At 39.8% G+C, this 16,573-nt stretch overlaps 2 protein-coding genes across 2 annotated transcripts; one reads left to right on the top strand and one right to left on the bottom strand.

Annotated features, from left to right (window-relative positions):
* Positions 1–546: 546 nt before the first annotated feature.
* myef2 (myelin expression factor 2) lies at positions 547–9,384 on the top strand. The gene is made up of 17 exons (XM_041057674.1): positions 547–725; positions 1,810–2,012; positions 2,780–2,832; positions 3,827–3,834; positions 3,922–4,015; positions 4,546–4,737; positions 4,830–4,983; positions 5,081–5,130; positions 5,221–5,281; positions 6,167–6,268; positions 6,721–6,765; positions 6,869–6,964; positions 7,103–7,198; positions 7,421–7,480; positions 8,071–8,255; positions 8,710–8,761; positions 8,975–9,384. The coding sequence occupies exons 1-17, from the start codon at positions 598–600 to the stop codon at positions 9,136–9,138; spliced, it is 1,743 nt and encodes a 580-aa protein (XP_040913608.1). The 5' UTR covers positions 547–597; the 3' UTR covers positions 9,139–9,384.
* Positions 9,385–9,945: 561 nt separating this feature from the next.
* slc24a5 (solute carrier family 24 member 5) lies at positions 9,946–15,794 on the bottom strand. The gene is made up of 9 exons (XM_041038501.1): positions 15,620–15,794; positions 15,084–15,263; positions 14,193–14,276; positions 13,818–13,921; positions 13,568–13,668; positions 12,473–12,756; positions 12,149–12,355; positions 10,971–11,072; positions 9,946–10,610 (listed from the first exon to the last, which is right to left on the bottom strand). Exons 1-9 carry the CDS (start codon positions 15,774–15,776, stop codon positions 10,288–10,290), a joined length of 1,542 nt encoding a protein of 513 aa, XP_040894435.1. The 5' UTR covers positions 15,777–15,794; the 3' UTR covers positions 9,946–10,287.
* Positions 15,795–16,573: the final 779 nt, after the last annotated feature.

Raw genomic sequence — 16,573 nt, 5'->3', positions numbered from 1 at the left:
TGCATGGGATATTGTAGGTTATATGGTATTTCTCTATGAATTACACTGTCTGAAACCATAAATAAAAATAGTATAACTATAGCAATATGTCATTATAGAACAACGTTTGCAGACTATTCAGGGACTTGGTTCTAGTAGATATCTTCAGGTTTTGTCTTTTGCATGGATCATACTGCTTTAGTGGGTTTGACAGGTCGTTATTTGGTTTTCTTAATCTGGTTTTCTGGGATCTGGGTACTGTTCAGAAACACATGGCAAGCATTCATCAGAAAGTGTCACTTCCTGTTTACATTTATTCAGACACACATTTACTCTCTTATTCACTTGCTGACCACTGATACTGTCTGCTAATCCCAGAGCAAGCGTGCACAATCTTTCCAAATATTGCCATATTATTTATTATTCCTCAGATCCCAAGACTCCAATACCTGTTCTATTCTTTTCTATTCTATTATATTCTGTTGTGATCTATTCTGTTCTATTCTATTCGCACAGGCTGCCTGGCAACAGCTCCCAAATCTCGCGTTGGAGGCACGTATCTCCCCTGCACATTTTGAACTGCGTAGCGTCAAAGGCATCTTGCGTTGTGTGCGGCTAATGAACCACAACATGGCAGATGTTGCAAGTCTTGATGAGGAGCAAAAGCAAGACGAATCTACTGCGTCCGTCCGAATCAAGTCCGAACCTGACGAGACATCACAAGAAACACCCAACGGGGTGAAAACGTGAGTGAAAATAAATAATTATGTCCGTCCCGTATGTGCAGCCGTTAGCAAGTTTAGCTAAAATGGAGTCCCGGGATGCTAGCTATCGTTAGCCATGAAGCCTCAATTAACCTCTGTTGTCAAACGCCGTAAAGCACCTGTGTAATGGATGTTAGGTTTGTCGCTCACATGACGCCAGAAGTATGTTATAATTTAATAATTTCTAAGCGGAGTCTCAAGTGTGCCATTTCCATAACGCCGAACATGGTGTAATGGGTCAACCTTTACTGAGAGCTAATCTCGGTTGTGTTTTGCTTGTCTAATTGCTAACGCTAACTCAGTTCAGAAATTCAGTGTTTGTTAAATCAACAAATTAAACTAAGCCCAAACCCCGTTTTTAACTAGTTAACTGAACAATTCAACGAGGTTTTTGATACTAGCTAGCATTAGCATCATCGCCGGTCTCAACTCAGGTGTTTGTTTCATTGTGCCAAGGTAACAGCAACGTGAATTAACTACGTTAGCTAATGTAGGGCTTTATTTTATTTTCTATGTGCCTTTATAGCCGGGCAGTTCCTCTGTCGATATGTCTGAACAATATTAAGAATACAAGATCTTGATAAGTATTAGCTTATCATCACTACAGAAAATTTGGCTAATGTTCTACGTTTACTGTTGTTACTATTAGCTTAGCCAGGGTGTTTTTCAACAGCAGAATGAAAGGTTATGACAGGCAAACAAGTGTTCACCTCTGTGTTGAATTTCAGTTACCTAGCTACTGCACTGACTTTTTGGAAAAAGAGTCTATGCGAAGTCATTTCTTTACCTCCGTCAAAAGATAGCGTTGCATTTAGCTTTACAAAGTTGTTTACTACTACTTAATAACATTTTTGACTGTTTTTCCACAAGGGAAGTGACTTTTATAGAGCTGTTCGGATCATTTTTTATGGAACCTTACCACTGAAATACAAACAACCTGAAAGGAACCTGCCACTCCTCACAGATCTATTGACCGGTGTTTTAATGTACAGACTATGGTACGTGACTTCTGAATGTGGTTTTAAGATGGGCTGTTGTCTGACTTTCAGCTTTGTGCCTTTTGTAGGGATGCTGAAGAAACTAAGCCCCCCAAAGAAAAGCAGGATGCTAAAGAGAAGTCCTCCGGGAGCAGAAGAGGAAACCGCTACCATCCCTACAAAGATAAACATGGCGGAGAAAAGAAGGGTGCTCATAGGAACCGGGTGTTCATCAGCAATATCCCCTATGATATGAAGTGGCAGGCAATTAAAGATCTAATGCGTGAGAAAGGTAATGTCCCCAGTGACTGGGCTGTGTCTCCCCTTTCTCTCTATCTCCAGCTGATTAGAAGTTCTTGACCCTTTTTTGTTTGTTACCAGATGGAGTATTATGCATACTTCTAGCAGTAGTCAGTTAGTTTGTAGCTTTCTCTGGATGCACTTAGTGAAGATAGTAGGAACCAACTTAGTGTGCTATTAGGTTATTGGAGTTTTAATAAATTCTTTTGGATGGACACTAATTTAGTTTGGGCTGATATGTCTGTGAGAAAAAGGAAGATGAACGTAGTTACATTGTCACTTGTTTTATGGCATTGTCAGCTCCTAAATGTAACCTCAAACCAGTCGTAGAATTGATTTGTTGAATGTTTTTGTTGCATCTGTTGCAAGGTGAATCTTGATTATATGAATGAAAATATTGTAATGTCTTACTTTATGAATTATGGGGGTTTCAAGAAGCCTATTGAAAGGTCAAAGGACAGCTTAAAACTCTCAACTGCCATGAATGGAACCTGTTGACAAACTGATCATGTTGAAGTCTTTTGAATTTCCCAGGTTTAATGTAGCTGTGTTTCTCTCTGGCCTTGGCCTTTGGGTGTCTCAGTCACTGCCCAGAAAGGCATGGTGTTGTCTGGTGGGATGTTGGTCTGGGCTGACTGTTGATCATTAATGGGACATCTCCATCTGTAGCGGCATTGCCAAGGCCAACGGCGACTTGAAGACTTGGTGACTTAAATCCCTTTGTTCTTTTGGTATTTTTCCTTTGTATGTCTCATGTAGTTGGTGAGGTTACATACGTGGAGCTCTTTAAGGATGCAGAAGGAAAGTCAAGGGTAAGTGATGTGGCCAACTTGCTGCACGAGGTTTTAAATGCCCTCAGCAGGCTCTCATTAATCCAGTGCTCTTTTAGGTTCTGATCCTTTGGGTCTTACTATGTTACTGAACTGGAGATACTGTAGGTTGTGTTTAGAGCCTGATAGATGGCTAATGATTGATATTCATTCGAAAGGGAGATGTCCTGTTGATTTTGGAAAAGTAGCCTAATGAACTCATCTAAGAGTACACTTTTGCTTTTGTTGTTGTCATTTCAATTGGCTTAAAGGTTTGTTTGTTTGGCCATTTTCCAAAGGGAAATGTGGGTTGTGTGATTTGTCTTATTGATTGACCCTCATGTCTCAAAATCTTATTTTTCAATTCTGTTCTATGGCACAGCTCTCACTTCAAAGGGACAAAAGAGTCTTGATCCTGTAGTGTATTTTATTGTTATGTTTTGTTTTTTTTTTTATTATTAAATGGCAAAAATGCATACTATAGATGTAAAGCTGAACCACCGTATTTTTCTTTATTGCAGTGGTAAAACTGGTTAATCCTAAACAGTGTACTAAATTAAAATGTCAATGCATTTTTTTTTCTTTGCTGTATTTCTATCCAGTTCAAAACATTAAAATGTTTCAGGTCAATTACAATGCATAGCTTTCTGTCAGTGCCAGATGTTTTTACCAAACCTTTTAGAAAATATAAATTATTACTGTTTGTTTATTATCTAAAACATTTTAATTGTCAACATTGCTTCAGATAATGATAAAGAACATGCTCTTACTGGCCTTTTAAGCTTGTTTACAACAGATTTAAACACACCCAAAAAACTGCTGGCTCAAGTCAGTGGGCAAAATATGGCCAACATGCACTATTGAAACTACTAGAGGCATGTTGATTCATTACATTTATAATGTTCCAGTGTTTTGTCTTGATTTTAACTGCATTTTGTTCACTCCCTCGACTCTGGAAATGTTTACTACCTGGACTCCTATGATGGCCCCTGGCTAGGGTTGTGGGTAAGAAACTGCCATCATTTCTCAAATGAATAACTTGTATTTTTAATCTTGTGTTTGTTTCTACTAATTGTTCCCCTGATTCAACAGTGTGGTGGAGTTCAAAGATGAGGAGTTTGTGAAGAAGGCAATATTAACTATGAATAAGCATGACCTGAATGGAAGGCCACTCAACATCAAGGAGGTGGGAACAAATTATGATTGAATGATTACAGTAAAATGTTGATTATAATGACACATCTACTTTGCTGCAAGGGTTAAAAAAATCTTTTCTCATCGTATTTTCATGATTTTTTTTTAAAACATTTTTTCTCAGAGTAACAGCAAATATAAAGTGTTGTTTTTCAGTGTTACTGTCTTACTTTTATCATGTTACTGCACAGTGAAATACTTCCCAACAACAGATGATTATACGTTTAAGTCTTTAACAATGAACTGAGGCCTTTTTTTCCCACATTGCTCATGACTTTTCTAGAGATTGTATCAATACAAGGTTTGAAAGGTTTGCAAGTGGTCGTAGATAATTGTATAATTTATTACACCAGAGTTAATTTTTTTTTTTACATTTAATACTGCAAATTGTACAGTTGTGTGGTATTAGTAGTACCACCTTTATCTGACTGGTTATTCATGATTAACTTGATTTGGCTTTTACCATATTATCTGAGATCAGAAATAAATTGTAGTGTTTTTTTTTTGTTTTTTTTAAATAAGGACCCTGATGGGGAACATGCCCGACGTGTCCTGCAGCGCATGGGAGGAGGTCAACAGGGAGGTCGTGGGCAGGACATGGGGCCTGGTGGGATGAACCTTCCGCCCTCTATTGCCAACAACCCCAACATCCCACCTGAGGTCATCCATGCTCTGCAGGCCGGACGACTGGGAACCACAGTATTTGTGGCCAATGTGAGGGCATTATATTAAACAACTTCTAAATCTAACAAGTGATGATTGTTTGCGTGGATTGAAAATAGTGGTTTCTTTCTGTTGTTTTACAGCTGGATTTCAAAGTGGGCTGGAAGAAGTTAAAGGAGGTGTTTGGCATGGCAGGTGTGGTGAAACGAGCAGATGTGAAGGAGGACAAAGATGGCAAGAGCCGCGGAATGGGAACAGTGACTTTTGAGCAGTCACTGGAGGCTGTGCAGGCCATATGTATCCTTAAGAATCAAAAAGTAAAAGGCACACAGTAAAATTTTAATTAATTAATTTTTTAATTTTACCGTGACCTTCTCCTTGACTCTGCACTCAGCCATGTTCAATGGACAGATGCTTTTTGACAGACAGATGCACGTTAAAATGGTATGTTATTTTTAGTTATGTAACTTAAGTTATACAGAGGATGCAAAGATGAAACTTTACATTTGTGTGTACGTGTTTTTGCTTTTATAGGATGAGAAATCTCTTCCCCCTGATGATTTCCGTCAAGTAGAAAAAACACCTCAGTTACCAAGTGAGTACACTGTTCCCCTGTCAGTTGTTTAGATCAGATCCATAGAAGTAAGCTCAGTGAACTGAGTATATCACTGACATTGTCAGTGTAAGAGGTGTGATCCTCAATGAGAACAAATGACTCATGTTAATAAATTTGCATAGATATTTTACAGTGATAGAAAGACCCAGATATGTTGCTGAAGCAATACAATAATGAAACAAAGTGATAAATGGCTTGCATGTTTTTTTTTCCTACTTTCGGGATAGTTATTAGTCTGTTTATTTCCCCTGTCCTCTGCATGCTACTTGATATATAGAGATGCGGGAAATAAATATTGGTTGCTTCTGCAGTTAAATGTTTAAAAACTTAAGTGACAGAAGATAAGATAAGATAAACCTTTAATAATCCCACAATGGGGAAATTACACAGTTACAGCAGCAAAGAGCAGATATAATAAGGTACAGGCACTCAGATAAGATACAGATAAGATCAAAAAAATATACAAACTCCAAGAAAAATTTGCTTATTAGAGGAAAATAATAATAAATACTATAAACAGAATGACCAAAGTGACCATGTGCACTGTTTGAGAAACAATTCTTCAGCATTTATTTAAAGGGACATTTTTTTATATATACAATGGTGTGTTTCACATACAGTAACTGAACTGTTTTTATGGACAGTATTTTCACACCCAAAAAAAAACAGCTTAAAAAAAAACTATCAGTAACTTTGTAGAAGTAGTAGTTGTCTGGTGATAGTCCTTAACCTGTCAGTCAGTGTGAGTATGGGGTAGTTATATATATAACATTTTAGAGAGTATGTGATCCACCCTGCTTTTAATGCTACTAAATTACATAGTTCAAACTTTACTCTTTTTTTCTTGTGTTTTTTTGTATGAAGGGGGTCTCGGTGGTGTTGGCATGGGACTGGGGCCAGGTGGGCAGCCGATAAATGCCAACCGTCTGAGCGGTGGAGGAGGCATGGGGTCCATGGGGCCTGGAGGTCAGTCACCTCTCAGATATTTTTAGTTATGTTTAGCTAAGAAAATGCTCACACAGGCTACTTACAGTACATCACATACTGTGCTTCAGATGAGTCTGTCTTTGTTGGCAATATTAAATATTAAACATATTAAAAATTAATGTCGGCAAACCAACAAACGCAGTTAATTTGTAACCATCAACTCTGCGCTGACTTCTTTTTCTTTTGACCCTTCAGCAGTGTCAATATGGGTTAAAGAGATAAGACAACCAGAGCTCCTACCAGCTTAAATCCAGGACTTTTACACAACTAGATGATAGGATGTGACTGACATTGTGCCTAAAAGCACCTTTGTACAGTGTTTGATAATCAGGCTACTCACAATACCTTTTCATGTATATACACCCATTGGATATAATTAGATACAGTATGTGTGTTGGCATGAACTAACTGACATCTTTCTTCTGCCATAGGTATGGATGTTGCAGGTTATGGTGGAATGAATAGACTTGGAGCAGGTAAGGCTTTTGATAACTGAGTTTTCCCCAATGAAATACCATGGTTTTCTTTTTGTGGAGTGAATGAATGAGCGATGCTGAAACCTGATGGTGTGTTTCTCAGGAATGAGCGGTGGCGGGGGATTCGGGGAAATGGGTAGCATGGGTAACATGGGCAACTATGGAGGGAGAGACATGGCTCCAGTTGGAAGGATGGGAGGTGAGTGAGCTTACTTGTTCCTGCTGGGCAGAGATGAGGTTCAAGTCAGGATGTTACACCATAAACACTGAGATGCACCTTTGTGTGGTGTAACTTCAGCCTCAAGGTTACATTTCATTTTTTTTTTTCTGTGTGGAGATATGTACCGGTCAGGAATGGGCGGAATGGACCGGGACTTTGGCCACAGTGACATGCCAGTGAATCGAGGATTTGGCGATTCTTTTGGAGGAATGGGTAAGTGAATTCAGACAACCCTGAATTGCTTCCATACTGTGCAAGACACCAGGGAGGTAATGCAAGTTCCTCTGTGTAGTTTCATTTTGAGTTATGATGGGTTTTAGGGTTTGCATTTCTTTTATGTGTGATTTTCTGTTTATAAACTCTTTCTTTTGCTTTTGTGACAGTGCTGTCTTGTGGTCTGATTTAATCTGCACTGACTTGCATTCTCTTCTTTAGGCGGAGGTTATGGAGGAGGCATGGGCAGTGGTGGCATGGGGCACATGGGGACTGGATTAGGTACAAGATATTCCATTCACAGTTTTTCTAAATCTGTTCTGTGTCAGTTCTTCCCCTCGGGCTTTAGCAGAGCCACAAACATTTGTATTACAGTTAACATTTGAAAGTTGTCAGCCATGACAGTGGACATGCCACTCCGACTAAATTGGCAGTCCTTAACCTGTCCTGAGTAGGCAATACCCACTGCTACTGCAACCAAATGTCCAGCAGAGTATTCAGGAACCGGAGGACTGTGGAATTTGTTTGGTGACTAAGTGTACAAAGTCTGCTCCTCCTGTATAAACAATGACAGTGACATTGTACTCTCTGTGACAACTAATTTTTTTGAAGTGATGAAATGCCAATACAGTTTCACAGTGTTTATACACGGTTCAACGTGTTATTGGAATGAATGTGAAAGGTACCATCATAATGTTTTGTTTATGGCAGTTTCGATACGCAGGTATCGTAGATATATAAATCTGAGATAAGCCTTTGTAGTGTTAGGACAGTGCTGGGACCTGAATACACTGCCCTGTTAAAATATACAACACAATAGTTTGGGTGGCTTTCTCACTTTGAATGTGTATATGACTATGTGTTAATTGCAGGTGGTGGAATGGGCAATATGTCAATGGACCGTATGGGTTCCAGCTTTGACCGCATGGGCATGTCAGGAATGGACATGAACCGTGGCTTTGGTGGCTATGGAGGTGGGGGACCAGGCCACATGGGTGGAGGCATGTCTGACAGAGGCTCTGGGTCCAAAGCAGGCTGTCAGATCTTTGTGCGAAATGTAAGTGTGGGTTAGATATGCGAGAACTTTGCTTGTACTAGAAGTCTGTTAAATAGTTACAGAACTATCACTGAGACCTCCTCACTGATGCAATGCTATCACTGGCTTTATTGATAAATACATTATCTCCGTGCATTGATTCCCACTTATTGATTGAGGTCTTAATATGATAAGAGCTCATGTTTGCCATGTGTTAATATATGGTAGCGATTCTGTAAATTCGTAGTTCATGGTGGGTTTGTTTAGATTAATTACCTGGTGCTGTATTTCACAGTAGGGTACTGATAATTAGCATAGTTTTCTCCTTTGAGGCCATCTCTTCTTCTGGTGGAATTTCTCTGTAGTATTGATAAACTCATCTTCTATTTGTCTATTGTATTTGTCTTTCCTACACTCCAGTATCGTGTGAATTCTGACAAGTATATGGACTGAAATGTTTTTGTCTGTGTTGCAGCTGTCCTATGATCTTACATGGCAAAAGCTGAAAGAGAAGTTCAGTCACTGTGGTATGTATTTTCCTCAGTATAATTACTATTATTTTTTTAATGCATATACATTAGCAAAAATTATGAATTATATTCAGCATACCACTCAGAGGAACTCCCTCTGATAATAACTCATGGATGGTAGTTAAGCAAAATCTCAGGCTTTAAATTTAGCTACACTGTGAAACATTGTGGTTTCAGAATACATTCCTTACTCATTGTTGTGTACTGCAGGCCAGGTAATGTTTGCAGAGATCAAGATGGAGAATGGGAAGTCAAAGGGCTGTGGAACAGTGAGATTTGATTCACCAGAGAGTGCTGAGAAGGCCTGCAGGATGATGAATGGAACCAAGATCAATGGCCGAGAGGTGGATGTCCGTATCGATCGCAACGCCTAGAGCTTTTGTAGAAGTCATACTAACACACTTCCACATTCAGCCCTCTTGCCAATGATCTTTTGTTTTGTTTTAAAAACACAATTACTTCATATCTCCATGTGTCCGCTGTTTCAATTTTTTTTGTTTATATATATATATATATATATACACACACACTTCATAGCTATTTTATCTTTGTTTTGTAAACCCTTTTTAATTCGTCAGGCAGTTTATTTGAACAAATAAACTTTTTAATTTTTAAACCTGGTGGCTGTAAAAATCTCCTGAGATCAAAGTATCAGAATTGTTCTTTGCAGTGCCTTAACTGAACCTGAGGTGTTGATCTGTTACACAATATTGCTGAGCACTGCCGTACAGAGGCCTCTTGAAAGTTGGGAAATTCTACATTTATCACAAAGGCAACTCACAGAAAGATATTTAATTTCCCAGAATCCGAAGATTTTGTTTCAGTAGGACCAGATTGCTACTTATAATCATATTTATTGAAAGCTTAAAGTTCATGTAAGCTTTGTAGAGTTAATTATAAACAACTGATAAAATCTTAGTGATTCTATTTTAGGTAACAGAAGGCAAGTGGAAAGTTTTTTTTGTTTGTTTTTCCGTATTTATGGCTCATTCCACCGTTCTTCCTTGCAGGCAATAAGGAGTTGCACATAAAAGCTTATCAGAGATGCCTCTCTTGTTTTAGTTCACCCACCCTTAAAAAGGACGAGGCCAGATGAGTTTAGTTGACACCTTTTTATTTGTCTACACTGACTTGACAGTTCTGAATTTATGTGAACTCGCCAGTCACTCCTGTAATGGCACATTTTCCATTCTTGGGCCTTGAATAAGACGGAAGACATCTCAGGATGTGATAACAGATCTTCATTGTGTAACAGTCTGGAGTTTAGCAGGCACAAACAAGAAAATGATCTTCAGTAAATTTCCACCTTTGGTGAAATATACTACTAACAGAGATCATCCTCTTCCTGAGATGTGACCTGCACACATATTCCATGCTCCAATATCTTCAGAAGTATGTGAGTGGAACCGTGCCTCCTTGTCTTGACATTTGAAGATTTAGAGGCTTAACATTTCTGTTGTGTTTTTGGACTATTAGAGTCCAAAAACACAACAATATAGCTTCAGTCCTGGAGGGGTCAGATCTCAGTCACTGCACAGTCTTAGGGGATTATTCCCAATAATGCCCAACTCATACAGGATGGACAGAGTGGCAAAGATGATGTAGCAGATGAGAGAAACGAGTCCCAACTTCCAGTCCAGTTTCCATCCGTTAACATGGACGGCTACAAAAAGGAAGATGATTGAAAGGAGAAGTGTGGAGGAAATAAAGACCAGTCCAGTGCTGTTGACCTCTACAGGGTTGTTGGTATCCACAAAGGCAGTCTTGATGAACCAAGGCAAGCCCAGACAGAGCATGTCGAAAACATTAGAGCCCACTATGTTGGACATGGCCATGTCAGCTTTCCCTGTTAAACAGAAAACATGTTCATATACAGTACTGGATGTTAGAAGTCTCTGTTCACAAAGAGTTTCTGTATTTAAGTTAGGTTCGTTCTTGTAATTTTTAAAATAGCTGATGGAAAAAATGAGTGAGTAATCAGCAGTTACCACCTAAAAATCTTTCAGCAAGAACTTGGTAGAGGACTAGTGTGTTGTGCAGCTACAACATCTGGGTATTATTTAAAAAGTGAGTCTGGTGGTGTTAATGAAGAACTCAGAAAATCACTTAATTTTAGAGAGTAATTGTTTTGTTGGACCTCAAACTGCTATACCCATACAGGAATGTTGTGAATTGCAGTGGATAAAACATGATGTTAAATGTTCACCTTCTCTGGCCACCATCACACTGGCTACGGTGTCAGGTATACTGGTTCCAGCAGCAAGCAACGTGAGTCCCATAACTGTATCAGGAATGCCAAGGGTCTCACCTGTGTTAAGATAACACCAACATATAATCAGATTCACCCTTTCCTGACAACATCAAGCCTGAGAGAGAACAGCAGCTGACTGTAACTATGGCTATGGGGTTCCCCCAGCAAGACCCTGAACCCGGAAACCACTAACTTGGTGAGTAACTTTTTTATTATTATATTCATTATTTAACTGTTCAATTAATATGTACTGTAAACATTATGTGCTGGTGCTTGGTACGTAATTTGTGTCTTAACGTATGTAATCCTTGAATGTAAGCTCCTTTTCATGGTGCTATACACTCCTCAAATTTCCAGAAATATTAGAGAACATGATCTCTTGTCCTCCACTCAGTCATATCTACATATGACTGAGTGGAAGTCACTGTGTGAAAATTAGTGTTAAGTCTAACCCGCTAATTTGAACCAACCACCTCTGAACTGTGCAGTGAGATGTTGGTGAGTTGCTGCTGTACAGAGTTGTACCTTTCGAGTCCCATGTCCTCTCTTTCATAAGACGAAACTCTCCATCCATGTGAGCCTATCTGACGGCTACGGGATAATAATCTCATTATACATAAGTAGAACTACCACCGTCACATGATAAAGTTGTGCTTCTAGCCTGATCCTAGGTCAGCTGTACAGTTTACATCTCCATTGTACATGGGGGGTAAAGCTGTTCCTGGACCTGCGCCTGTGGGTCATTCTGTAATATACACCCCCCCCCCCCCAACCCCCCCCAACCCCCCCCACCCCTCCACCCTTCACATGACTGTGTTTCCTTGGGGGTGAAGCAGACTGTAATCCTGCTGTGGCCGGGGAGGCACATGGCCCATTGGAGCTACAATAACCCCCCTCTTAACTTTCCAGGACAATGGCATCTGAGGAATTAGCCAGCAGACCAACATGTGATTCTACTCTGCAAATCAGACATTTTTTTCTCACAAGTTTCAAACACTTGTGATCCACAAAGGCTCTACAGCCTTGTGAGTGACAGGCTGATTTACGCCTGCAACTACACTGTAAAGACTAAGGAAATGTAGAGATTTTACACAAGCTCATCACAGACTGCAAAGTTAAAACAGTAATCTTACCGACAACAGTGACCATCCACACCAGCAGGTATGTGAAACCTGAGATCCAGACCGCTGACATAATGAAGGTTATCATGAACCACTGCTTCCAGAACCTTCTCCTGCAGTCAGGGATGGTCAGGAAAAGCAGAGTGATGATGGGCAGAGAGAGAACCCAGAGGATCCGTTTCAGGTCACTCTCTGGCACGGCAAACACGCTTTTATCCTCTACAAGGATGCAAGCAAGCAGGCAAACATTTTGTGAGTGAATGTGTATTACATCACCAAGGGATCGTGGACACACCATCTGTGTTAAAATACTATTCACGATAAACTGTGTTTTACCTTCAGGAATCTCATTGAGGCCATGCAGGCTCAGAGACAGGTGAGAGTATCCTGAGTCGTCCTGGAAGATGCCGCTGTCGGTTCTGGAGCGACTGTGGACTCGAAGGCTGGTGTCGTCATTCCAGCCTATCAGAGGCCGCGTCTCAGTCTTTTCCCCAGATCCTTTACCCAGACAGGTGCAGCAAGGGCTCAGCTTCCTCAGGACAAACTCACTGATGCGAAGGTCAAAGCACAGAACTACGATGTAGACGCCATAGACCAGCAGCAGTGAGGCAGCATCATACCTGCAAACACAACACGCAGAGCATTAGGATTCATTCCTCACCTTGGAGACAGAAATAAGTGGTAAGTATGCAAGATCCATTTACTAAGCTTTTACTGGAGCTTTTGACCAAAATCCCATGACCTACTTCAACAAATGGAACTTGCTACGGTATCATTATGTGACCTAAGTAGAGGACCTTGGCCTCATGATAACATCTGAGCAAATTCCATCTACTGAAGAGGCCTGTGGAATATGGTCAAACACTCTGTCAGTACCTAATTAAAAAATGATTTAAAAAAACTTTAGGTGCTGTTAGCTTGTTTCAGTTATTAGGTCTACTCTTCCAAACAATCAAGTTGTATTTAGTTATGTTTAGTTTTAATTCCACTTAGGTTTGGATTTCTTTATTTTACAACAAATTCAAGTTCTGCCTTAACAAAATGCCATAGCTTTACCATGACAAATGTGTTTTTTGTCAGCTTGTACTGTCCTATCAGCAAAGTTAAGTAATTCCAGTACCTATGGAAATCTTTGAGAAACACCGAATGCTACTGAAATTGCTGTGTTTATGACTTTACATCGTATGATTTAAAGGACATTTATTGCTCTGTACAGTCAGTGCAATAAAAGTCAATAAGTCCCTGTACTGTACCAAACAGTTGTTTTGTGATATGCTTTCATTTGTTGTCCTCAGTGTCACAAGATGCAATAAACAGCTGTATCTGACTTTGTCTTTTACAGCCACCTTGCACATGTAAGCGGTGTAAGGTTTGAAGATCGTGTAACCATATCCTGATGTCGTGTGCACACAAATGCGCACAAACACTCACCAGTACACCTTGTTATCAGAAATGATGGCAATAACAGCTGCAACACTGATGCCATATGCCAGGCAGTCCCTGAACAGTGGCCAACAGGTGAGACGCCCCGCCTGATAAAGGAAACAAAAATAAATGTTTTACAGCTTACAAAACACAATGTGTGCAATGACTCTTCCGCCTTGACCTAGTAAAGGTGCCGCTCCTATTGACAAGTAGTTAGTAAGTGGGTAATCGTTGTCTGAATGTTGTGAAAATGTACCATAGAGGCCAAAAGTCCACATGCAGCACAGATTCCTAGCAGGTTGTAGACTGCTGATCCCACAATGGTGCTGACCCCAATGTCTCCCTTTGTCACAAACACACCTAGCACACAACAGGCATAAAGAGCACATCTTAGCTTTGAAGTCAGGGACAGCGTGAAAATCACAATGATTAAAAGGAACAAAAGGATTTCAAAGTGCTGAGAGAAAAAAATGTCCTCATCAAAGGCCACAGTCTCTTTCTGTTCCCTCATGGAGGTGAAGTCACAGTTCATTGGGTCGGGAACAGACACAGTGACAGTGATGATGATGCTGGTGTCATCATCGACATTGCTGGCTGTAATATTGTTATACTAATGCTAATGCGTGATTACCCAGAAAGGCTGTGACTAGTTCTGGCGCAGAACTCCCAGCTGCCATAAATGTGGCACCTGCAACATCCTGAGACAGTCCCAGACCTGAGAGAGATGCAAGAAACACCAAGAATACATGACTATTGTTTACATGGAACACACAAAGCAACAGAGAAGCCTGATGATAGCCAGTTCAACAATACCACAAACTACAAGCTCAAAAATGACCAATTACCAATAGTTGTATTCACTGTACGGCTTCCTCTGCTGTATGGGATTGCATCATATTGTCTAGATATGCTATTTATCCACTCCCTGTAAATTTATTGGCTAAATTTACAGCTTTACAGCTTATTAATGATTATTCAATTTATCAATTAATAAGTATATTAAACACGCAAAAATTCTGAATATTTGCTCATCCCAGCTTCTAAAATTTGTGGCTTTTCTGCTTTTCTGCTTTTCTCTGTTCTAATTTTTTTAATTTTATACTGAAGATGTTGTACACTATTTTGTAGACTTTTCACAGGCTAAATGGTTAGTTAATTCATTGAATTTATGCATTATGTGGATTTATGCATTTACACAATCTGTTTACATATTTAAGTGTCCTTCAGAATCCAACAATATCTGCACAGCACAACATAATCCTTTGAAGTTTTCTCAAAATGCAATGTCTGTGGCTTAAAATCACTACAGCTGACTTCCAAACTGCAAGTGAACTTTTACCCTTGTTGTAATATCACTTATTAAAAAGCTATAGCCAGAATTTTAGGCAATAAATCCTCCTTATTCCCATGATCACAGCACAGTACAGTACAGTACAGTTAGTGTAATGGTGTAAGGACCCCCACTCCCACCCTTTAAAACGCACAGATTTTGAACACATGCAATATATTTCATGTCACCTACGTTCACTGATCACTTCTAAAGATGGCAGAAAATAATCGTCGCAGACTATTGCGACAGCCAAAAGCATGTAGAAAATGAGCATAAAATAAATGACGAGCCCTCCATCCTTCCTCTCCTGCACCGTGAAGAAGCCTTCAGGAAACTCGGAGGACTGTGGTGAGATGCATTCTGTCTCATTTTCTGAAACAACAGGGCACGCACACACTGGTTAGTGTCATCACATAACCAGCCTGTTGCTGGGGCTTCAGCTCTTCATGGCAGTTACACGGTATTTCATGCCAATAAGACAAACGCTGTCACAGCTGCTGAGCCACAATTGATTTCTCAAACTTTGAAAAAAACCAAAATGAACCATGACAATTATAATGACACGTGAAAATAGATTAGAATAATAAAAAAAAATCAGTCTAGAGGCATGTAGATAAATTTAAAGATATCACACACAGTAAGCAACACACACACACACACACACACACACACACACACACACACACACACACACACACACACACGATTTTCATGTATGGTTTTCTTACCAAGAGCCCGGCGCACCCTGGCAGAGTGAGTTTCCTGAGTTGTTTTTGCTGTAAATGACACAAGATGGACCGTGCAATACAAAAATATCACAAATCCCAAAAAGTAACCTATAAAATCTTTTCTCTTCTTCTTGTGTAGAGCTGCAACCTTATTCATGGTAATCTGAGTCTATAAGGCGATTTTTAGCAATTATTCCAAGGAGTCATACGTGTATTTACGCTGACAGTCTCGCAAAGGCTAAATGTGAGCTGAAGCTGTTTGCAAACGCTGCATCTAACACTACACTACGACTACAAGCTGCAAAGAGAGAGATTATTGGGGGTGAAAGCATCCTTTAAAGGTCTGGCGCTACCAAGAGTGGGGGATCACGAGTTGCGAGTCATTCCAGTCGACCAGAACCGACTCCAGCCTGAGGCGCATCAGGAGAGAAATCCACCTTAAAACAGTTCTACCACGTCTTTACATGTGGGAAATTAGTTTTGCTTTTCTTTTCTATTGTGGTAACAAATATCTAACACAAATTCACAAGCCTGTAAATATTTATAAATAGGGTAAGGCCTGAAGCTCTTTACAGGTTATGAAGCTTAACATCTAACATCTACAATAATGCTTTAATACTCGATTATATAATGCCTGATATAGTCAATAGCCTACAAAACAAAGAAAAAACTATAACAAATATGTATATGAGAAACGTATGTGAGAAATATTTGCATGTCAGAAAGGCCACTCAAAGGTCCACTTACTAGCTTTCTCCAGGCTTTCATCTGCATACAGTCTGCATTCCCGGACCTATGTCAGTGACCTATAGGTTGATCTTGATATAACATAAAACAATGTAATAAACACATATTACAACACTTTTTAAGCACCTGACAAGCAGAACTGTGACAGTGTGTCTTTGTGTTTGTCCGTGTGTGTGTGTGTGTGTGTGTGTGTGTGTGTGTGTGTGG

The sequence above is a fragment of the Toxotes jaculatrix genome, chromosome 1 (genome assembly GCF_017976425.1).
Source record: "Toxotes jaculatrix isolate fToxJac2 chromosome 1, fToxJac2.pri, whole genome shotgun sequence".
In the NCBI taxonomy this organism is placed as follows: domain Eukaryota; kingdom Metazoa; phylum Chordata; class Actinopteri; family Toxotidae; genus Toxotes; species Toxotes jaculatrix.
This window is presented reverse-complemented; position numbering and strand designations above follow the sequence as displayed.